The 26,631-nt window shown below is 45.1% G+C and overlaps 1 protein-coding gene across 1 annotated transcript in view; it reads right to left on the minus strand.

Moving 5' to 3' along the window:
- The window catches only part of VWA5B1 (von Willebrand factor A domain containing 5B1), a 152,263-nt gene that overhangs the window by 31,698 nt on the left and 93,934 nt on the right, over nt 1–26,631 (minus strand). The window contains exons 7-9 of the mRNA XM_063437221.1: nt 22,333–22,457; nt 19,198–19,374; nt 386–496 (exon numbers count right to left, since the gene is read on the minus strand). Coding sequence (XP_063293291.1) covers nt 386–496; nt 19,198–19,374; nt 22,333–22,457 — 413 coding nt within the window. The remainder of the gene's footprint in view (nt 1–385; nt 497–19,197; nt 19,375–22,332; nt 22,458–26,631) is intronic.

Here is a 26,631-nt window from a genome sequence, read left to right on the forward strand (position 1 = left end):
AATGTCACAATGCTGTCCAGGCCTGGCACAGCCTGGCACAAATATTGCATTGGGGGAGGAGAATCAGAAACATTGTATCATTTCTCCTCCTCTCTGCATGCTCTCTCTATGCTGACAGGTACAAGGGGCGGAGCCTATAGCAATGATTGACAGGACGCTAAGACATATTTGTTAAATAAAGAAAATATTACAAATCCTGGAAAGTTTCTGCCCAAATCTCAGCCTGGTTACACCTTCCATTTTTACTAACATGGCGGGATTGGGAGCAGCGATACTCATGCTACACGCACTTTCTCGCAAACACCTGCATTTCAAGGTGAGATTAGGGAACCTCTAAAGGACAGAAAACAAATGGAAACAGTCTAGGATTTCAGAATGAACTCACCTCGTTATAGCTCTGACTACAAGGGAACAGCGATTTGAAGGTCGATCCAAATCCAATGACATTAAAGAGAGAGGTCGGCATGAGACTCTTCAAAATCACCAGCATTGCGTCCTGGGGAGAACAAACAAGAGACAAACAATAAGCCAGAGGCAGACAACAACTCCATCCATTCATGCCTGGCTGGGCATCATGAGAGTGCTCCCACCGGGAGGCTATTCCAGGTATCTACTACCCTTTCTATATCACTGTTAGCCTTTACTGCTCCCACTGGAAGGTTATTCCAGGTATCTACTACCCTTTCTATATCGGTGTTACTGCTCCCACTGGAAGGCTATTCCAGGTAGCTACTACCCTTTCTATATCACTGCTACTGTTCCCACTGGAAGGTTATTCCAGTTATCTACTACCATTTGTATATCACTGTTACTGCTCCCACTGGAAGGCTACTCCAGGTATCTGCTACCCTTTCTATATCACTGCTACTGCTCCCACTGGAAGGCTATTCCAAGTATCTACTACCCTTTCTATATCACTGTTACTGCTCCCACTGGAAGGCTATTCCATATATCTACTACCCTTTCTCTATCACTGTTACTGCTCACACTGGAAGGCTATTCCAGGTATCTTCTACCCTTTCTATATCACTGTTACTGCTCCCACTGGAAGGCTATTCCATATATCTACTACCCTTTCTCTATCACTGTTACTGCTCCCACTGGAAGGCTATTCCAGGTATCTACTACCCTTTCTATATCACTGTTACTGCTCCCACTGGAAGGCTATTCCAGGTATCTACTACCCTTTCTATATCACTGTTACTGCTTCCCCCTGGAAGGCTATTCCAGGTATCTACTACCCTTTCTATATCACTGTTACTGCTCCTACTGGAAGGCTATTCCAGGTATCTACTACGCTTTCTATATCACTGTTACTGCTCCCACTGGAAGGCCATTCCAGGTATCTACTAACCTTTCTATATCACTGTTACTGCTCCCACTGGAAGGCTATTCCATATATCTACTACCCTTTTTCTATCACTGTTACTGCTCACACTGGAAGGCTATTCCAGGTATCTTCTACCCTTTCTATATCACTGTTACTGCTCCCACTGGAAGGCTATTCCAGGTATCTACTACCCTTTCTATATCACTGTTACTGCTTCCCCCTGGAAGGCTATTCCAGGTATCTACTACCCTTTCTATATCACTGTTACTGCTCCTACTGGAAGGCTATTCCCGGTATCTTCTACCCTTTCTTTATCACTGTTACTGCTCCCACTGGAAGGCTATTCCATGTATCTACTACCCTTTCTATATCACTGTTACTGCTTCCTACTGGAAGGCTATTCCAGGTATCTACTACCCTTTATATATAACTGTTACTGCTCCTACTGGAAGGCTATTCCAGGTATCTACTACCCTTGCTATATCACTGTTACTGCTCCCACTGGAAGGCTATTCCAGGTATCTTCTACCCTTTCTTTATCACTGTTACTGCTCCCACTGGAAGGCTATTCCATGTATCTACTACCCTTTCTATATCACTGTTACTGCTCCCACTGGAAGGATTTTCTGGGTATCTACTACCCTTTCTATATCGCTGTTAGCCTTTACTGCTTCCACTGGAATGTTGTCAGTTACATATTACAATGTCACTTATAGCCTTTAACCCCTTAAAGGGACACTATAGTCACCTGAACAACTACAGCTTAATGTATTTGTTCAGGTGAGATCTATAGCTCCCTGCAGGCAATCTAATGTAAACACTGTATTTTCAGAGAAAATACAGTGTTTACATTGATTGATAGGAATACCTCCAGTGGGCGTCACTCAGACGACCACTAGAGGGACTTCCTATCCCGCAGGGCCCTAAAAAGGCCCTGTACACATCAGACGTATTAAAATACGTCTGACGTGTTCAGGAGAGAGAAGGCACTGTGTGCACGCCTTCTCTCTCCAGCCTGTCAGCGGAGGAGGGGGGCGGGCAAAGACCGCGAGCTGAGCTGTCACTCAGCTCAGCTCGCGGCCACGCACACCGCGCACATGCGCGGTAGTGCGCTCAGCACTTCAGAGGGCGGCATGAATGCCGCCCTCTGAAGTATGAGCGCATGTGAGGCGAAGCCGCGCATGCGCACAAGGGAGCAATGACGCTTCCAAATGGAAGTGTCTGATTGCTCCCTGCTCGCGCCCGCCTATTTCGTCATTTTGACGAAATAGGGGGCGCGGCTTCACGAGGCTCCCGGCGCTGGAACGAGGTGAGTAAAATCTCCTCCCTGGAGAGTCCCTTTAAGGATACATGACATGTGTGACATGTCATGATTCCCTTTTATTCTGGAAGTTTGGTCCTTAAGGGGTTAAAGGGGAATCACCACTGGAAAAACAACATTGAACATGTTAATATTATTATTATTTATAAAGCGCCCACAAGTTTGCAAGATAGCCCATTTTTTAGCCAAGTTTGCAACACTTGTTTACCATGTTCATGATGAGTCTGGATATTGGGGGAATAAATGCGTATATCATCCAGATATACCAATACGAAAGTATAAATGTAGTCTCTGAGAACATCATTAATGAGATCCTGAAATGATCCATTCTCCTCAAGCTTTCTCTCGCAAGCTGCTATGTGCTGACACAAATCTGCAGGATCTATGGCCATGTCGTAATGTCAGGATTATATAACACCTAGGATAACGTGGAACCGGACCGTAGAATGGCCGGACTAAACGTACCTGAGAATAGTCAAAATACTCGCCACGGTCAGGGACACAGAATGAGACACAACGATGAGGAAAGCCAAAAGTCAAGGATACCAGAAATCAGGGAAGTCGAAACAAAGCCAAAGTCAAATACCAGAAATATAACGATCAGGAACGCACTCTCAGATAACCAGCAAGTGGAAACCACGACAGGTCACTGACAAAAAGGTAATTTGGGTTTAAATAACCCTCTTAAGGCTGTAATTGGCTGTCTCTGACCCCAAAACGTGCGTGCCTGTCTATGACAGGACGTCGCACGCACGTTGGCGCCATCTTTGATGTGGGCGAAGGTAAGTTTACTTTAAAAACCCGAACCACAGCGCCCAGCGTTCCTAAGAATGTCGCACCCGCTGGGGACCGGAACGGAGGGAGATCGGGCAGCTGCCTGCCGCGAACAAGGTAAGTATGAAATATCTCTGTCGGCGTGGCTGCTTAGTTTATGTGCAGATATGCCGGCAGAAGAGCCAGGAACCGTGACACAGACAGATTAATGGATAGGTAGACAGACAGACCGACAGACCGATGGATAGGTAGACAGATCGATGAGTAGACAGACAGACAGATCGATGAATAGACAGACAGACAGATCGATGAATAGACAGACAGACAGATCGATGAATAGACAGACAGACAGATCGATGAATAGATAGACAGACAGATCAATGGATAGGTAGACAGACAGATTGAAGGATAGTTAGATATACAGACAGATCGATGAATAGATAGACAGACAGATCTATGAATAGATAGACAGACAGATCAATGGATAGGTAGATAGACAGACAGATCAATGGATAGGTAGACAGACAGACAGATCTATGAATTGATAGACAGACAGATCAATGGATAGGTAGGTAGACAGACAGATCGATGAATAGATAGACAGACAGATTGAAGGATAGACAAACGGATAGACAGACAGATTGAAGGATAGACAAATGGATAGACAGACAGATTGAAGGATAGACAAACGGATAGACAGACAGATTGAAGGATAGACAAACGGATAGACAGACAGATTGAAGGATAGACAAACGGATAGACAGACAGATTGAAGGATAGACAAACGGATAGATAGACAGACAGATTGAAGGATAGATAGACAAACGGATAGACAGACAGATTGAAGGATAGATAGACAAAAGAAATAGGTGAATGAATTGCCGTACGTGCTGCCGCTGACTGTGTCTCTAGAACATTAAATGAAGATATCACTGATCAGGGCTCTGTATATCCAGACACGGAGCTGGGCTGCGCAGTCACTTATCCTGCAGACGGAGCCATTCAACGACTTTATCACTTCTTGCCAGAGGCAGGATTCACAATGTTATTGTAAAACAAAGAGAAAACGGGAAATATCTGTATTACAAACTGTACCCGCCCAATACTGCACAAAAAATGTATCTTCTACTATTTATTTTATTTATTACTGGCATTTATAAAGGGCCAACATATTCCAAAGCTCTGTACAAGAAGGGGAGAACATACAATATACAAAAGGTAACGGAGATCAAGTAATTAAAGATCTTTTATACAAAGTGAATCAGATACATAACGTACCCCAACTACTAGTAATATACTGCACCCCAACTACTAGTAATATACTGCACCCCAACTACTAGTAATATACTGCACCCCAACTACTAGTAATATACTGCACCCCAACTACTACTAATATACTGCACCCCAACTACTACTAATATACTGCACCCCAACTACTAGTAATAAATTGCACACCAACTACTAGTAATATATTGCACCCCAACTACTAGTAATATAATGTATCCCAACTACTAGTAACATACTGCACCCCAACTACTACTAATATACTGCACCCCAACTACTACTAATATACTGCACCCCAACTACTAGTAATATACTGCACCCAAACTACTAGTAATAAATTGCACCCCAACTACTAGTAATATAATGCACCCCAACTACTAGTAATATACTGCACCCCAACTACTAGTAATATAATGCACCCCAACTACTAGTAATATACTGCACCTCAACTACTAGTAATATTATGCACCCCAACAACTAGTAACATACTGCACCCCAACTACTAGTAATATACTGCACCCCAACTACTAGTAATATACTGCACCTCAACTACTGGTAATATTATGCACCCCAACAACTAGTAATATTATGCACCCCAACTACTAGTAATATAATGCACCCCAACTACTAGTAATATATTGCACCGCAACTACTAGTAATATACTGCACCCCAACTACTAGTAATATATTGCACCCCAACTACTAGTAATATATTGCACCGCAACTACTAGTAATATACTGAACCCCAACTACTAGTACTATACTGCACCCCAACTACTAGTAATATACTGCACCCCAACTACTAGTAATATACTGCACCCCAACTACTAGTAATATACTGCACCCCAACTACTAGTAACATACTGCACCCCAACTACTAGTAACATACTGCACCCCATCTACTAGTAATATACTACACCCCAACTACTAGTAACATACTGCACCCCAACTACTAGTAATATACTGCACCCCAACTAGTAACATACTGCCCCCTAACTACTAGTAATATACTACACCCCAACTACTAGTAATATAATGTACCCCAACTACTAGTAATATACTGCACCCCAACTACTAGTAACATACTGCACCCCAACTACTAGTAATATACTGGACCACAACTACTAGTAATATACTGCACCCCAACTACTAGTAATATACTGCACCCCAACTACTAGTAATATTATGCACCCCAACAACTAGTAATATAATGCACCCCAACTACTAGTAACACACTGCACCCCAACTACTAGTAATATACTGCACCCCAACTACTAGTAATATAATGTACCCCAAATACTAGTAATATAATGTATTTAAACTCTTAGTAACATACTGCACCCCAACTACTAGTAACATACTGCACCCCAACTACTAGTAATATACTGCACCCCAACTACTAGTAATATACTACACCCCAACTACTAGTAATATAATGTATCCCAACTACTAGTAATATACTGCACCCCAACTACTAGTAACATACTGCACCCCAACTACTAGTAATATACTGCACCTCAACTACTAGTAATATTATGCACCCCAACAACTAGTAATATAATGCACCCCAACTACTAGTAATATAATGCACCCCAACTACTAGTAACATACTGCACCCCAACTACTAGTAATATACTGCACCCCAACTACTAGTAATATAATGTACCCCAACTACTAGTAATATAATGTATTTAAACTCTTAGTAACATACTGCACCCCAACTACTAGTAACATACTGCACCCCAACTACTAGTAATATAATGTACCCCAACTACTAGTAATATAATGTATTTAAACTCTTAGTAACATACTGCACCCCAACTACTAGTAATATAATGCACCCCAACTACTAGTAATATACTGCACCCCAACTACTAGTAATATAATGCACCCCATCTACTAGGAATATACTGCACCCCAACTACTAGTAACATAATGCACCCCAACTACTAGTAATATCATGTATTTAAACTCTTAGTAACATACTGCACCCCAACTACTAGTAATATACTGCACCCCAACTACTAGTAATATAATGCACCCAAACTACTACTAATATACTGCACCCCAACTACTAGTAATATAATGCACCCCAACTACTAGTAATATACTACACCCCAACTACTACTAATATACTGCACCCCAACTACTAGTAATATACTACACCCCAACTACTACTAATATACTGCACCCCAACTACTAGTAATATACTGCACCCCAACTACTAGTTATATACTGCACCCCAACTACTAGTAATATACTGCACCCCAACTACTAGTTATATACTGCACCCCAACTACTAGTAATATACTGCACCCCAACTACTAGTAATATACTGCACCCCAACTACTACTAATATACTGCACCCCAACTACTAGTAATATACTGCACCCCAACTACTAGTAATATTATGCACCCCAACAACTAGTAATATAATGCACCCCAACTACTAGTAATATAATGTATTTAAACTCTTAGTAACATACTGCACCCCAACTACTAGTAATATAATGCACCCCAACTACTAGTAATATACTGCACCCCAACTACTAGTAATATAATGCACCCCATCTACTAGGAATATACTGCACCCCAACTACTAGTAACATAATGCACCCCAACTACTAGTAATATACTACACCCCAACTACTAGTAATATACTGCACCCCAACTACTAGTAACATAATGCACCCCAACTACTAGTAATATACTGCACCCCAACTACTAGTAATATACTACACCCCAACTACTACTAATATACTGCACCCCAACTACTAGTAATATACTGCACCCCAACTACTAGTTATATACTGCACCCCAACTACTAGTAATATACTGCACCCCAACTACTAGTTATATACTGCACCCCAACTACTAGTAATATACTGCACCCCAACTACTAGTAATATACTGCACCCCAACTACTACTAATATACTGCACCCCAACTACTAGTAATATACTGCACCCCAACTACTAGTAATATTATGCACCCCAACAACTAGTAATATAATGCACCCCAACTACTAGTAATATAATGTATTTAAACTCTTAGTAACATACTGCACCCCAACTACTAGTAATATAATGCACCCCAACTACTAGTAATATACTGCACCCCAACTACTAGTAATATAATGCACCCCATCTACTAGGAATATACTGCACCCCAACTACTAGTAACATAATGCACCCCAACTACTAGTAATATCATGTATTTAAACTCTTAGTAACATACTGCACCCCAACTACTAGTAATATACTGCACCCCAACTACTAGTAATATACTGCACCCCAACTACTAGTAATATAATGCACCCAAACTACTACTAATATACTGCACCCCAACTACTAGTAATATAATGCACCCCAACTACTAGTAATATAATGCACCCCAACTACTAGTAATATACTACACCCCAACTACTACTAATATACTGCATCCCAACTACTAGTTATATACTGCACCCCAACTACTAGTAATATACTGCACCCCAACTACTAGTAATATACTGCACCCCAACTACTACTAATATACTGCACCCCAACTACTAGTAATATACTGCACCCCAACTACTAGTAATATTATGCACCCCAACAACTAGTAATATAATGCACCCCAACTACTAGTAATATAATGCACCCCAACTACTAGTAACATACTGCACCCCAACTACTAGTAATATACTGCACCTCAACTACTAGTAATATTATGCACCCCAACTACTAGTAATATACTGCACCCCAACTACTAGTAATATAATGCACCCCAACAACTAGTAACATACTGCACCCCAACTACTAGTAATATACTGCACCCCAACTACTAGTAATATAATGCACCCCAACTACAAGTAATATTATGCACCCCAACAACTAGTAATATTATGCACCCCAACAACTAGTAACATACTGCACCCCAACTACTAGTAATATACTGCACCCCAACTACTAGTAATATACTGCACCCCAACTACTAGTAATATAATGCACCTCAACTACTGGTAATATTATGCACCCCAACAACTAGTAATATTATGCACCCCAACAACTAGTCATATAATGCACCCCAACTACTAGTAACATAATGCACCCCAACTACTAGTAACATACTGCACCCCAACTACTAGTAATATAATGCACCCCAACTACTAGTAATATAATGTACCCCAACTACTAGTAATATAATGCACCCCAACTACTAGTAATATACTGCACCCCAACTACTAGTAATATACTGCACCCCAACTGCTAGTAATATAATGCACCCCAACTACTAGTAATATACTGCACCCCAACTACTGGTAATATACTGCACCCCAACTACTGGTAATATACTGCACCCCAACTACTAGTAATATACTGCACCCCAACTACTAGTAATATACTGCACCCCAACTACTAGTAATATAATGCACCCCATCTACTAGTAATATACTGCACCCCAACTACTAGTAACATAATGCACCCCAACTACTAGTAATATCATGTATTTAAACTCTTAGTAACATACTGCACCCCAACTACTAGTAATATAATGCACCCCAACTACTAGTAATATAATGCACCACAACTACTAGTAATATACTGCATCCCAACTACTAGTAATATACTGCACCCCAACTACTAGTAATATACTGCACCCCAACTACTAGTAATATACTGCACCCCAGCTACTAGTAATATACTGCACCCCAACTACTACTAATATACTGCACCCCAACTACTACTAATATACTGCACCCCAACTACTAGTAATATAATGCACCCCCAACTACTAGTAATATACTGCACCCCAACTACTAGTAATATAATGCACCCCAACTACTATTAATATAATGCACCCCAACTACTAGTAATATACTACACCCCAACTACTAGTAATATACTGCACCCCAACTACTAGTAATATAATGCACCCCAACTACTAGTAATATACTGCACCCCAACTACTGGTAATATAATGTACCCCAACTACTACTAATATACTGCACCCCAACTACTAGTAATATACTACACCCCAACTACTAGTAATATACTGCACCCCAACTACTAGTAATATACTGCACCCCAACTACTAGTAATATAATGCACCCCAACTACTAGTAATATAATGCACCCCAACTACTAGTAACATACTGCACCCCAACTACTAGTAACATACTGCACCCCAACTACTAGTAATATAATGCACCCCAACTACTAGTAACATACTGCACCCCAACTACTAGTAATATAATGCACCCCAACTACTAGTAATATAATGCACCCCAACTACTAGTAATATACTACACTCCAACTACTAATATACTGCACCCCAACTACTAGTAATATACTGCACCCCAACTTCTAGTAATATATTGCACCCCAACTACTAGTAACATACTGCGCCCCAACTACTAGAAATATAATGCACCCCAACTACTAGTAATATAATGCACCCCAACTACTAGTAACATACTGCACCCCAACTACTAGTAATATAATGCACCCCAACTACTAGTAATATAATGCACCCCAACTACTAGTAATATAATGCACCCCAACTACAAGTAATATACTGCACCCCAACTACTAGTAATATAATGCACCCCAACTACTAGTAATATAATGCACCCCAACTACTAGTAATATACTACACCCCAACTACTAGTAATATACTGCACCCCAACTACTAGTAATATACTGCACCCCAACTTCTAGTAATATATTGCACCCCAACTACTAGTAACATACTGCGCCCCAACTACTAGTAATATAATGCACCCCAACTACTAGTAACATACTGCACCCCAACTACTAGTAACATACTGCACCCCAACTACTAGTAATATAATGCACCCCAACTACTAGTAATATAATGCACCCCAACTACAAGTAATATAATGCACCCCAACTACTAGTAACATACTGCACCCCAACTACTAGTAATATAATGCACCCCAACTACTAGTAACATACTGCACCCCAACTACTAGTAATATAATGCACCCCAACTACTAGTAATATAAAACACCCCAACTACTAGTAATATAATGCACCCCAACTACTAGTAATATACTACACCCCAACTACTACTAATATACTGCACCCCAACTACTAGTAATATACTGCACCCCAACTACTAGTAATATAATGCACCCCAACTACAAGTAATATAATGCACCCCAACTACTAGTAACATACTGCACCCCAACTACTAGTAATATAATGCACCCCAACTACTAGTAATATACTACACCCCAACTACTACTAATATACTGCACCCCAACTACTAGTAATATACTGCACCCCAACTACTAGTAACATAATGCACCCCAACTACAAGTAATATAATGCACCCCAACTACTAGTAACATACTGCACCCCAACTACTAGTAATATAATGCACCCCAACTACAAGTAATATAATGCACCCCAACTACTAGTAACATACTGCACCCCAACTACTAGTAATATAATGCACCCCAACTACTAGTAATATACTACACCCCAACTACTACTAATATACTGCACCCCAACTACTAGTAATATACTGCACCCCAACTACTAGTAATATACTGCACCCCAACTACTACTAATATACTGCACCCCAACTACTAGTAATATACTACACCCCAACTACTAGTACTATAACGTACCCCAATCAATTTAACATATCTATCTAATAACTCAATATAAGATGTAAAAGGCAATATTTGAAGTTTGAATCCTTCAATGTTACTGTATGGATGGACCATGATCTGAGAGACCCCTCGAGCTCCCTGAAATTTCATTTTAACTCTCGAGTCGGTGATGGTAACCCGGTGACCAAGGCACTCTGGCTGTGTAAGAGTTAAGTCTCTAGTTTTCATTAAAAGCCACACACCTCCTATTTTCTCATTATCCGATTCAGCACCAGAGACAGCTCCAGCAGCGAACGCAGAACATTCAATGGGTGTTAATTATACTTTACACATTCTAAAAAACTACACAGATAGATACTGCATCTAGAAAGGGAGGTAGGAAATACCTGGGGCTGAGGGGTACAAGCTGGCACGATATAATAGCTTCATGCAACAATCTTTTATTTTACTCCCCCCCCCCCCCACTCTCTCCATCTTTATCCCAGCTCCCCCCACTCTCTTCATCTTTATCCCAGCTCCCCCCCACTCTCTCCATCTTTATCCCAGCTCCCCCCACTCTCTCCATCTTTATCCCAGCTCCCCCAATCTCTCCATCTTTATCCAAGCTCCCCCAATCTCTCCATCTTTATCCCAGCTCCCCCCAATCTCTCCATCTTTATCCCAGCTCCCCCCACTCTCTCCATCTTTATCCCAGCTCCCCCCACTCTCTCCATCTTTATCCCAGCTCCCCCACTCTCTCCATCTTTATCCTAGCTTCCCCCAGTCTCTCCATCTTTATCCCAGCTCCCCCCAATCTCTCCATCTTTATCCCAGCTCCCCCCAATCTCTCCATCTTTATCCCAGCTCCCCCCAATCTCTCCATCTTTATCCCAGCTCCCCCCAATCTCTCCATCTTTATCCTAGCTCCCCCCAATCTCTCCATCTTTGTCCCAGCTCCCCCCAATCTCTCCATCTTTATCCCAGCTCCCCCCAATCTCTCCATCTTTATCCAAGCTCCCCCCAATCTCTCCATCTTTATCCCAGCTCCCCCCAATCTCTCCATCTTTATCCTAGCTCCCCCCACTCTCTCCATCTTTATCCCAGCTCCCCCCAATCTCTCCATCTTTATCCCAGCTCCCCCACTCTCTCCATCTTTATCCCAGCTCCCCCCACTCTTTCCATCTTTATCCCAGCTCCCCCCACTCTTTCCATCTTTATCCCAGCTCCCCCCCACTCTCTCCATCTTTATCCCAGCTCTCCCCCACTCTCTCCATCTTTATCCCAGCTCTCCCCCACTCTCTCCATCTTTATCCCAGCTCCCCCCAATCTCTCCATCTTTATCCCAGCTCCCCCCAATCTCTCCATCTTTATCCAATTCCCCCCAATCTCTCCATCTTTATCCCAGCTCCCCCCAATCTCTCCATCTTTATCCCAGCTCCCCCAATCTCTCCATCTTTATCCCAGCTCCCCCCAATCTCTCCATCTTTATCCTAGCTCCCCCCAATCTCTCCATCTTTATCCTAGCTCCCCCCACTCTCTCCATCTTTATCCCAGCTCCCCCCAATCTCTCCATCTTTATCCCAGCTCCCCCACTCTCTCCATCTTTATCCCAGCTCCCCCCAATCTCTCCATCTTTATCCCAGCTCCCCCACTCTCTCCATCTTTATCCCAGCTCCCCCCAATCTCTCCATCTTTATCCCAGCTCCCCCCAATCTCTCCATCTTTATCCCATTCCCCCAATCTCTCCATCTTTATCCCAGCTCCCCCAATCTCTCCATCTTTATCCCAGCTCCCCCCAATCTCTCCATCTTTATCCCAGCTCCCCCCAATCTCTCCATCTTTATCCTAGCTCCCCCCACTCTCTCCATCTTTATCCCAGCTCCCCCCAATCTCTCCATCTTTATCCCAGCTCCCCCACTCTCTCCATCTTTATCCCAGCTCCCCCCAATCTCTCCATCTTTATCCCAGCTCCCCCCAATCTCTCCATCTTTATCCCATCTCCCCCAATCTCTCCATCTTTATCCCAGCTCCCCCAATCTCTCCATCTTTATCCCAGCTCCCCCCAATCTCTCCATCTTTATCCCAGCTCTCCCCAATCTCTCCATCTTTATCCCAGCTCTCCCAATCTCTCCATCTTTATCCTAGCTCCCCCCAATCTCTCCATCTTTATCCCAGCTCTCCCCAATCTCTCCATCTTTATCCCAGCTCTCCCAATCTCTCCATCTTTATCCTAGCTCCCCCCAATCTCTCCATCTTTATCCCAGCTCTCCCCAATCTCTCCATCTTTATCCCAGCTCCCCCCACTCTCTCCATCTTTATCCCAGCTCCCCCAATCTCTCCATCTTTATCCCAGCTCCCCCAATCTCTCCATCTTTATCCCAGCTCTCCCCAATCTCTCCATCTTTATCCCAGCTCTCCCAATCTCTCCATCTTTATCCCAGCTCCCCCCAATCTCTCCATCTTTATCCTAGCTCCCCCCAATCTCTCCATCTTTATCCTACCTCCCCCCACTCTCTCCATCTTTATCCCAGCTCCCCCAATCTCTCCATCTTTATCCCAGCTCCCCCCAATCTCTCCATCTTTATCCCAGCTCCCCCCAATCTCTCCATCTTTATCCCAGCTCCCCCCACTCTCTCCATCTTTATCCCAGCTCTCCCCCACTCTCTCCATCTTTATCCCAGCTCTCCCCCACTCTCTCTATCTTTATCCCAGCCCCCCCCCACTCTCTCCATCTTTATCCCAGCTCTCCCCCACTCTCTCCATCTTTATCCCAGCTCTCCCCCACTCTCTCTATCTTTATCCCAGCTCCCCCCCACTCTCTCCATCTTTATCCCAGCTCTCCCCCACTCTCTCCATCTTTATCCCAGCTCTCCCCACTCTCTCCATCTTTATCCCAGCTCCCCCCCCCCCCCCCCACTCTCCCCATCATTACCCCAGCTCTCCCCACTCTCTCCATCTTTGTATCGGAGCTCCCTTTACCCCTAGCTGGGTACCTCTGCCAAGGACCGCTTCCTAGCTCGAACAGGGGACAAACCACAGCACTTCTGCCCACAGTCACCGTGGCTTGACTGGGGTCTTGGAACTGCTCCCTCCTGGAGCTGAATGGGGAACTCTCCCTATCCACCCACAGGCACTGGACGACACTCAGTACTGGGAGCTCTAGTCTTTACAAGGACTTTCCCCGTTGAATCCTCCACACTGGAACAGTGATTAGTGATTAGCCCTTTCCCCTCCAAGTAACCAGACGACACATAGTTCTGGAAGTACAAACTGGAATACGTTTAATCTGGCCTCCTTTTATACACAATGCACAGCAATAATTACATTATGTAGAACATACCCACAATACACAGTCTCCCTTCAGGTTCATATGTAAACTCCTTCCCTTAATTCCTGCAGCTGAGAGATAATTGAGTCTAAAGGACCTTAATTCAATTATCTCCCAGGGGAATCGCCACCGTATTCAAGTTCTGACCGGCCGCACACGTGGTCCTATGCCCAAAACAGTTCCAGAGCATTTGGTGCTTATGCTGGTCAACTTTCCGGGGCTCCAGCGGACGAACTACAGGGTGTTCCGCCTGGATCATAAGCAGCATTTGATCCCCATAGTCTCAGGCACCTTCCCTCCAAAAAACGCAGGACCAGGTTGACCGGTAACCGCACAGTCCCCTAGCCGAAAATAGTTCCATAGAATCGTGGCTAAGTGCCACTGGGGACCGACCGAAAATAGTTCCAGGGCATTCGCGGCCCTGAAGTCTATTCACGTTTTTGGCCATGCAAACAGCTGTCAGGGAGCTAGTGTTCGGTTCTATGCGCACGAATGGAAAGTGCCGAACCAGGGGAACCAGGGGGAATAAAATATTGGTCTTTACAGTCACTGACCTGGCCCATAGTCGGTGGGCAGGAGGCCAGCTTGCACACTCCTCCAGGAGTCTGTGGCAAACATCTGTGGAAAGCGGCGTTTGTCACAGTTACTATCCCAGGTTATCTCAAGGTTATAATTAAATAAACAAAAATTTTCTTTCCTGCTCTTTAGATAAACCCAGACAGATGGACTACCTGTGGCCTGTGTTTCTTCATACGTTACGTGATTCCTGTTGGTATAAAATTATTACGCCCTAACGCTGGCAAAAGGAATTCTCAGAAAATGTCCACCGAGCAGTATTTAATTACAAGCTTTCTGATCGCTGCTCTGGAATTAACTGGGCAAAGCTCATATTTCATAATGTAGAAAACATAATCAGAGAGAAATAAACTACAAGCATTTTTAGATCCAATGTTATTAAGACAAAGCTGTGCTGGGTCACCATAGGTATATATTAGGGATAATGCTAGATATACTGCCATATCCTGACATATCCCCCCACATACTGCCATATCCTGATATATCCTGACATATTTTGACATATCCTACCATATATTGACATATCCTGAAATATCGCAACATATCCTGCCATGTCCTGTCATAGCCTGCCTCATTCCAACATATACAGACATATCCTGACATACCCTGGCATATCTTGACATAAAACTGACATATTCTGACATATCCTGACATATCTTGACCTATCCCAACATATCCTGCCATATCCCGACATATTTTGATATATTCTGACATATCTTGACATAAAACTGACATATTCTGACATACCATGACATATTTTGACATATCCTGACATACCCTGCTATAGCCTGCCATATTCCGACATATACAGACATATTTTTGATATATTCTGACATATCCCGACATATCCTAACATATCTTGACATAAAACTGACATATCCTGACATATCCTGACATATCCTGACATATCCCGACATATCCCGACATATCTTGACATTACCTGGCATATCCCGACATACCATGACATATTTTTACATATCCCGACATACCCTGCTATAGCCTGCCATATTCCGACATATCCCGACATATCTTGATATATCCTGACATATCCCGACATCTCGACCCACAAACCATGTGCTGATATGCTTTCCAGGATTCAATGAACCTCCCTGCATAGCCAGGTATTCAATGCAATTATGTCACACTACCTAAGTAACAGAGTGGTGAGCCACCCCTAAACACCCTCTGGGGGCACTATAATAGTGAACTTTCTTTTTATATCAGCTGCCTGCATTGAGACGCAGCTGTCTGATAACATAGAAATCTCAGGCTAATGAGTCCCACATCCAGGGCCTCAACACCCAACACCCAACCCCCTCCCCTCCCCACCCCCCAACAACACCTATGATACATTAAATACCCTGGCAAACATACAGAGCCAAATAGGAGAGGTTATCCAGTAGACAACCAAAGATGCTCATATCCTCCTCCTGCTATTTAACAAACACTGTTGTGTCCTGCTTTCTAACAAGCACTCCAAGCATTACCTGAGCCTCCTGCTGTCTGACAAACACTACCGGTGCCTCATGCTAACTAGCAAACTCGCCTGGTGCCTCCTGCTATCTAACAAACTCTCCCAGTGCCTCCTGCTATCTGAGAAGAACTGCCAGTGTCTACTACTATCTGACAAACACTCATAGTGCCTCCTGCTATCTGGAAACACCCCCATTGCCTCCTGCTATCTGACATACACTCCCAGTGCCTCCTGTTAACAAACACTCATAGTGCCGCCTGCTATCTCAAAACACTCCCAGTGCCTCCTGCTATCTAACAAACACTCCCAATAACTCCTGCTAGTCTACCGTTGTCTTTTACTAGAAAAAGTCAAGACTACCAGTGCCCACAACTAGACTAATAAAAAATCCCTGTGCCCTGTGCCCTTTCTAACCGGCTATCTAACCCCTGGGCCCCTTCTAATCCCTGGCGGCTGTCTAACCCATGGGTCCCCGTGTAACCTCTGGGCTCCATCTAACCCCTGGCAGCCATCTAACCCCTGTGCCCAGTCTAACCCCTGTGCCCAGTCTAACCCCTGGGCCCCATCTAACCCCTGGCAGATGTCTAACCTGTGCGCTCCGTCTAACCCCTGGCGGCAGTCTAACCCCTGGCAGCCATCTAACCTCTGGGCCCCATCTAACCCCTGGCGGCAGTCTAAACCCTGTGCCCTGTCTAATCACTGACAGCCGTCTAACCCCTGGGCCACATCAAACCCCTGTGACATGTGACCCCTTCTAAGCCCTGTGCCCCGTCTAACCCCTGGGCCACATCAAACCCCTGTGACGTGTGACCCCTTCTAAGCCATGTGCCCCGTCTAACCCCTGGGCCACATCAAACCCCTGTGACGTGTGACCCCTTCTAAGCCCTGTGCCCCATCTAACCCCTGGCGGCTATCTAACCCATGGGTACCTGTGTAACCTCTGGGCCCCATCTAACCCCTGTGCCCAGTCTAAACCCTGGGCCCCATCTAATCCCTGGCAGATGTCTAACCTGTGCCCCGTCTAGCCCCTGGCTTGACATAACCCGTGGGATCCGTCTAACCCCTGTGACCCCTTCTAAGCCCTGTGCCCTTTCTAACCGGCTATCTAACCCCTGGGCCCCTTCTAATCCCTGGCGGCTGTCTAACCCATGGGTCCCCGTGTAACCTCTGGGCTCCATCTAACCCCTGGCAGCCATCTAACCCCTGTGCCCAGTCTAAACCCTGGGCCCCATCTAATCCCTGGCAGATGTCTAACATGTGCGCTCCGTCTAACCCCTGGCGGCAGTCTAACCCCTGGCAGCCATCTAACTCCTGTCGGCAGTCTAACCCCTGTGCCCTGTCTAATCACTGACAGCTATCTAACCCCTGGCTTGACATAACCCCTGGGATCCGTCTAACCCCTGTGCTCCATCTAACCCTTGTGACCCCTTCTAAGCCTGGCGGCCATCTAACCCCTGGGCCCCATCTAACCCCTGGGCCCTTTCTAACCCCTGGCAGCTGTCTATCCCCAGGGCTCGTCTAACCCCTGGCGGTCGTTTAACCCCTGCCAGCAATCTAACCCCTGGGCCCCTTCTAACCCCTGGCGGCAGTCTAACCCCTGCCAGCAATCTAACCCCTGGGCCCCTTCTAACTCCTGGCAGCCGTCTAATCCCTGACGGCCGTCTAACCCCTGGCGGCAGTCTAACCCCTGGCGGCAGTCTAACCCCTGGGCAACGTCTAACCCCTGGGCCACGTCTAACCCCTGGGCCACATCTAACCCATGGGCCCTGTCTAACCCATGGGCCCTGTCTAACCCATGGGCCCCGTCTAACCCCTGGGCCACGTTTAACCCCTTGGCCCCTTCTAGCCCCTGGCGGCCGTCTAACCCCTGAGGGCCTCTCTATACAAAACGATTCTGGGGCAGCATTCTTTAAGTCGAGCAATCAGGTACAACCCACTGATTTCCATGGCAATTGTTCCGTTCTTAGCTCTTTATATGTCCGTCTGTCTGTATATTCCAGTAAAATCCCCCATTATCAGTCTGTCCCGCATGATTTATTAAATTCCAGTAAATTGAATTGGTTTCTCGCTGGTAGAATCTTCTGATATTATTGTAGCAGATTTATTGCTTCTATGCTGACCCCTGTTTATTACAGAATAAAACGCACTCTGTCCCTCCATTGTTTGCTGGTTTAGTAAATCCCTACTAAGGGGTTAACACCTACTGACTGCAATTGCACAATTACTTAGATGGCAGGAGATGCAGCCGAGAGATTGGGGAGCGCGTTTCGCACAGCGGAGGGGCTGCCTGGTAATGGGATGACATCAGATGACTTAATGAGGGAAACAGCTGGATCTGTGGAGGACACAGTACTATTGATTACAGGCAGATATGTGGGGAGCAGGCAGAGCTGGCTGGACGCAGAATTAACCCTGCAGATACCAGCGGATCAGGGGAGAGAAAAAGATAACCTCTAGTAAGCCGGCCAGCAATCTGGCTGAGCATGATGGGAGTTCCCTGGTATTACCCGGACTCTAGTGATGTTGACGCCACTCATGCTCCCACTGCGGTCCAGGAGGAAGATGAATTCGCCCTGGGTCTTACTGAGGCCGGTCTGTGCTGCCGTCAGGTTTGGGCAGAAGTTCAGCATCACCACCGGATTATGACAGATGTCCTTGATCAGACGCTTTCGTATAATCTCTGTCTGAAGCAGCAAGGAACAAGATGTGTTTAGATATCAGATACTTGTGTGAGAAGAAAATACAGTTTGGTACATTAGGATGTTTATCAGGACTGAGCAATAATGGGTTAAATTACAAGGAAAGGTCAATAAAAAACAGAGAAATGGCTAATAAAAGTCAGGAGCAAATTATAATAAAATAATCAAACAGTGATTGCTGCAGGACAGAGGGGCACAGAGACAGAGAGAGCGCAGGTAGAGGGGCACAGAGAGAGTGTGCAGGTAGAGGGGCACAGAGAGAGTGTGCATGTAGAGGGGCACAGTAAGAGAGCATAGGGAGAGTGCACAGGTAGAGGGGCATAGAGAGAGCACACAGGTAGAGGGGCACAGGGAGAGTGCACAGGTAGAGGGGCACAGGGAGAGTGCACAGGTAGAGGGGCACAGAGAGAGCGTGCAGGTAGAGGGGCACAGTGAGAGCATGCAGGTAGAGGGGTACAGAGAGAGTGTGCAGGTGGAGGGGCATAGAGAGAGCACAGAGGTAGAGGGGCATAGAGAGAGCACACAGGTAGAGGGGCATAGAGAGAGCACACAGGTAGAGGGGCATAGAGAGAGCACACAGGTAGAGGGGCACAGTGAGAGCATGCAGGTAGAGGGGTACAGAGAGAGTGTGCAGGTGGAGGGGCATAGAGAGAGCACAGAGGTAGAGGGGCATAGAGAGAGCACACAGGTAGAGGGGCATAGAGAGAGCACACAGGTAGAGGGGCATAGAGAGAGCACACAGGTAGAGGGGCACAGTGAGAGCATGCAGGTAGAGGGGTACAGAGAGAGTGTGCAGGTGGAGGGGCATAGAGAGAGCACAGAGGTAGAGGGGCATAGAGAGAGCACACAGGTAGAGGGGCATAGAGAGAGCACACAGGTAGAGGGGCACAGAGAGAGCACACAGGTAGAGGGGCATAGAGAGAGAGCGCACAGGCAGGGCCGTCTTTAACAAGGGGCAAAAGGGGCAGCTGCCCCAGGCCCAGTTATTCCTGGGGGGCCCAAAGCAGCTGCCCCTTGAGCCTGCAACAATTTAATCAAGGACCCGTGGCCCTTTAAAATTCCCCCGGACCGAGCTCCATTTCCTGTCGTATTCACCTCTCTGGCCCTGTCACACTCACCTTTCCACAGTTACCCCTTTTCTCTCCCTGTCAAAGTCACCCCCTGAAGACAGTCATCATACGCACACAGTCATGAAACATAGCTGCGCCATAAACACAGTGCACAAAGACCACAGGCAGTCCCCCATACACATACAACACATTGCAAACTGTTACCACACACACATATGGCCCCGGACACAAACATACACATGGTCACAGAGACGTACATTTAAACACAGGGACGCTCACTGTCAGACCCACACTCAGACACAGTGACTGTGATAGTTATTAATGGGCAAAGGGGACTAGGGGGCCCAAGCAAATGCTTGCCCAGGGTCCAATCTATGTTAAAGACGGCCCTACGCACAGGTAGAGGGGCATAGAGAGAGAGCACAGGTAAAGGGGCACAGTGAGAGAGCGCACAGGTAGAGGGGCATAGAGAAGGCGCACAGGTATAGGGGCACAGAGAGAGAGCATAGGTAAAGGGGCACAGTGAGAGAGCGCACAGGTAGAGGGGCATAGAGAGAGCGCACAGGTAGAGGGGCATAGAGAGAGCACAAAGGTAGAGGGGCACAGATATAGCACACAGGTAGAGGGGCATAGATAGAGAGCGCACAGGTAGAGGGGCATAGATAGAGCGCACAGGTAGAGGGGCACAGAGACAGCACACAGGTAGAGGGGCACAGAGACAGCACACAGGTAGAGGGGCATAGAGAGAGCACACAGGTAGAGGGGCACAGGGAGAGTGCACAGGTAGAGGGGCACAGTGAGAGAGCGCACAGGTAGAGAGGCACAGAGAGAGAGCACAGGTAGAGGGGCACAGAGAGCGCACAGGTAGAGGGGCACAGTGAGAGAGCACAGGTAGAGGTGGCACACAGAGTGCACAAGTAGAGGGTTATAGAGAGAGCACAGGTAGAGAGGAACACAGAGTGCACAGGTAGAGGGGCACAGAGACAGCACACAGGTAGAGGGGCATAGAGAGAGCACACAGGTAGAGGGGCACAGGAGAGTGCACAGGCAGAGGGGCACAGTGAGAGAGCGCACAGGTAGAGAGGCACAGAGAGAGAGCACAGGTAGAGGGGCACAGAGAGCGCACAGGTAGAGGGGCACAGTGAGAGAGCACAGGTAGAGGTGGCACACAGAGTGCACAAGTAGAGGGTTATAGAGAGAGCACAGGTAGAGAGGAACACAGAGTGCACAGGTAGAGGGGCACAGAGACAGCACACAGGTAGAGGGGCATAGAGAGAGCACACAGGTAGAGGGGCACAGGGAGAGTGCACAGGCAGAGGGGCACAGTGAGAGAGCGCACAGGTAGAGAGGCACAGAGAGAGAGCACAGGTAGAGGGGCACAGAGAGCGCACAGGTAGAGGGGCACAGTGAGAGAGCACAGGTAGAGGTGGCACACAGAGTGCACAAGTAGAGGGTTATAGAGAGAGCACAGGTAGAGAGGAACACAGAGTGCACAGGTAGAATCCCCCCAAAAAGGTACACATAAAGGGACACAGATCTAACATCATTACTTCAGGCAACTTGTGAATCCACTCAACGAAACAACATTTAGTCAAAAATGTTTTATTCTATGGATCAGACATAGTCCCAGCTTTGCTATTTACCTAAAACATGCAATTTGCATATTAATTTACTATGATACAGAATTTAGTGAATGAGTGTAGTGACCATTCCATACGTCAGGGTTGAAAGTTGTCCTAAAACAATGTTTCCTATATTTGATATAAATAGTGATCGTAGAATGTTTCCGAATCGTAATGTTACCAATGACCACATTTATAACTCTGCCCTGCAGGTGGCGCTCTCCTGCTATCTTACCCCACTATTCTCCTACCTTTTTTTCAGAGCTGGGATCTTTTTTGACCCCTCGAATGAAGTCGCTCTTCCCCTTTAGAAACTGTTCATATTTATATGGAGTCATGTCTCCTTCCTCCATCAGGATGTGGGGGAGATGAGGGTCTAGGGTCAGAGAGAGAGACAGACAGAGAGAGAGACAGACAGAGAGAGACAGACAGAGCTTCTTTAGTACGGAGTTAGCTTGAATTGCTCAGCAAAATCAATCATAAGGGTATTCTTGGTAATAAATATTTAATAATTAGCAGTTTTTCACCTGCTCTAAAAAGTACAAATGCTCTGTTTAAACGGGCAATCTAAACACCATAACCATTACAGCCTGCATAGAGCCATTCCCTGGTTCTGTGTTTTTCGGTGGCTTACACAAACCGAGTGTCCCTTCGGTGTCAGTGGCCCAGTTCATCTCTGCACATTAGCAATATCAACATGGTCCAACTGTTGTCCACGCTGAGTCAATGAATTCCATCCAAATATGGAGCTGACATTGCTAAAGCAACATGCTGAGTGGAGGGCCAGAATGGACAAGGTACCCTCAGGTGGTATCAAACCATTTGAAAACACTTTGACACAGAACTAGGGGAAGGAGCTAAGGGCAAGTTGGCATCATAACTACTAGAGCTGCCTGCAGTTGTTATGGTGTATGGTGTGCTGCCCACGTGATTCTTATAGTTTGTTATATAGTTTAGAGGTCGGAAATTTGTACGATCAGCTAATCGGCACAAATTGGGCCAAATCAAAGTTCTACTAAAGTACACATCATGTAAGAATCATGTCAGCACCGATCGCATTCTACATTGTCCTCTAAAAGTCATGCTGCCATACTGAACGGCTACGGAGAATTGTATCCAATATTAAAAAGATTCCAGATGATTCCTCTATACTATAGGGTCATCAACATGGTCACACAGATTCCTCTATACTATAGGGTCATCAACATGGTCACACAGATTCCTCTATACTATAGCGTCATCAACATGGTCACACAGATTCCTCTATACTATAGGGTCATCAACATGGTCACACAGATTCCTCTATACTATAGGGTCATCAACATGGTCACACAGATTCCTCTATACTATAGGGCCATCAACATGGTCACACAGATCCCTCTATACTATAGGGCCATCAACATGGTCACACAGATTCCTCTATACTATAGGACCATGAACATGGTCACACAGATTCCTCTATACTATAGGGTCATCAACATGGTCACACAGATTCCTCTATACTATAGGGTCATCAACATGGTCACACAGATTCCTCTATACTATAGGGCCATCAACATGGTCATACAGATTCCTCTATACTATAGGGTCATCAACATGGTCACACAGATTCCTCTATACTATAGGACCATCAACATGGTCACACAGATTCCTCTATACTATAGGGTCATCAACATGGTCACACAGATTCCTCTATACTATAGGGTCATCAACATGGTCACACAGATTCCTCTATACTATAGGGTCATCAACATGGTCACACAGATTCCTCTATACTATAGGACCATCAACATGGTCACACAGATTCCTCTATACTATAGGGTCATCAACATGGTCACACAGATTCCTCTATACTATAGGGTCATCAACATGGTCACACAGATTCCTCTATACTATAGGACCATCAACATGGTCACACAGATTCCTCTATACTATAGGGTCATCAACATGGTCACACAGATTCCTCTATACTATAGGGTCATCAACATGGTCACACAGATTCCTCTATACTATAGGACCATCAACATGGTCACACAGATTCCTCTATACTATAGGGTCATCAACATGGTCACACAGATTCCTCTATACTATAGGAACATCAACATGGTCACACAGATTCCTCTATACTATAGGACCATCAACATGGTCACACAGATTCCTCTATACTATAGCGTCATCAACATGGTCACACAGATTCCTCTATACTATAGGGTCATCAACATGGTCACACAGATTCCTCTATACTATAGGGTCATCAACATGGTCACACAGATTCCTCTATACTATAGGGCCATCAACATGGTCACACAGATCCCTCTATACTATAGGGCCATCAACATGGTCACACAGATTCCTCTATACTATAGGACCATGAACATGGTCACACAGATTCCTCTATACTATAGGGTCATCAACATGGTCACACAGATTCCTCTATACTATAGGGTCATCAACATGGTCACACAGATTCCTCTATACTATAGGGCCATCAACATGGTCACACAGATTCCTCTATACTATAGGGTCATCAACATGGTCACACAGATTCCTCTATACTATAGGACCATCAACATGGTCACACAGATTCCTCTATACTATAGGGTCATCAACATGGTCACACAGATTCCTCTATACTATAGGGTCATCAACATGGTCACACAGATTCCTCTATACTATAGGGTCATCAACATGGTCACACAGATTCCTCTATACTATAGGACCATCAACATGGTCACACAGATTCCTCTATACTATAGGGCCATCAACATGGTCACACAGATTCCTCTATACTATAGGACCATCAACATGGTCACACAGATTCCTCTATACTATAGGGTCATCAACATGGTCACACAGATTCCTCTATACTATAGGGTCATCAACATGGTCACACAGATTCCTCTATACTATAGGACCATCAACATGGTCACACAGATTCCTCTATACTATAGGGTCATCAACATGGTCACACAGATTCCTCTATACTATAGGACCATCAACATGGTCACACAGATTCCTCTATACTATAGGGTCATCAACATGGTCACACAGATTCCTCTATACTATAGGGTCATCAACATGGTCACACAGATTCCTCTATACTATAGGGTCATCAACATGGTCACACAGATTCCTCTATACTATAGGGTCATCAACATGGTCACACAGATTCCTCTATACTATAGGGTCATCAACATGGTCACACAGATTCCTCTATACGATAGGACCATCAACATGGTCACACAGATTCCTCTATACTATAGGACCATCAACATGGTCACACAGATTCCTCTATACTATAGGACCATCAACATGGTCACACAGATTCCTCTATACTATAGGACCATCAACATGGTCACACAGATTCCTCTATACTATAGGACCATCAACATGGTCACACAGATTCCTCTATACTATAGGACCATCAACATGGTCACACAGATTCCTCTATACTATAGGGCCATCAACATGGTCACACAGATCCCTCTATACTATAGGGTCATCAACATGGTCACACAGATTCCTCTATACTATAGGGTCATCAACATGGTCACACAGATTCCTCTATACTATAGGACCATCAACATGGTCACACAGATTCCTCTATACTATAGGGTCATCAACATGGTCACACAGATTCCTCTATACTATAGGGTCATCAACATGGTCACACAGATTCCTCTATACTATAGGGTCATCAACATGGTCACACAGATTCCTCTATACTATAGGGTCATCAACATGGTCACACAGATTCCTCTATACTATAGGGTCATCAACATGGTCACACAGATTCCTCTATACTATAGGGTCATCAACATGGTCACACAGATTCCTCTATACTATAGGGTCATCAACATGGTCACACAGATTCCTCTATACTATAGGGTCATCAACATGGTCACACAGATTCCTCTATACTATAGGGTCATCAACATGGTCACACAGATTCCTCTATACTATAGGGTCATCAACATGGTCACACAGATTCCTCTATACTATAGGGTCATCAACATGGTCACACAGATTCCTCTATACTATAGGGTCATCAACATGGTCACACAGAGGTTTGTTTACTAAAATGAGAATTGGAGAGAACCAGCGACAGAACTCCCAGGTGGTGTATAGGCAGTAGCAGTGTGCGTGTATCTCACAATGTTTGCAGTTCAATCCTAGAATGCTGTGCATGCAGTAAACATTACAGTGTGCGTGTGGATCCTTAGCGAAGATTAAATATGGAGAGCTTTTCATGGAAAAAACAAAGCTACACCAACTTATTGCTACAGAGCTTGTACTCCTCCCCAGCATTTTAGTCAAAATGAAAGTGGTTCTCATGCACATTCCAAGATTCTCACACCTATCACGCTGAGGACAATACCTGGAATGCGTACATCATGTAAGTGAAATGGTAAATGATTTAGAGAGAGCTAAGTAGGATGCCGTCCCTGCGGTGAGTCTCACTTACTGTAATGTGTGATTAAACAGCTGTATGTACTCATTACTCGCCATCACACGCACAGCATTGCTAGGCAACATACAGACCCCTCTGG

This window comes from Pelobates fuscus, chromosome 11 (assembly GCF_036172605.1).
Source record: "Pelobates fuscus isolate aPelFus1 chromosome 11, aPelFus1.pri, whole genome shotgun sequence".
Classification (NCBI taxonomy): Eukaryota; Metazoa; Chordata; class Amphibia; order Anura; family Pelobatidae; genus Pelobates; species Pelobates fuscus.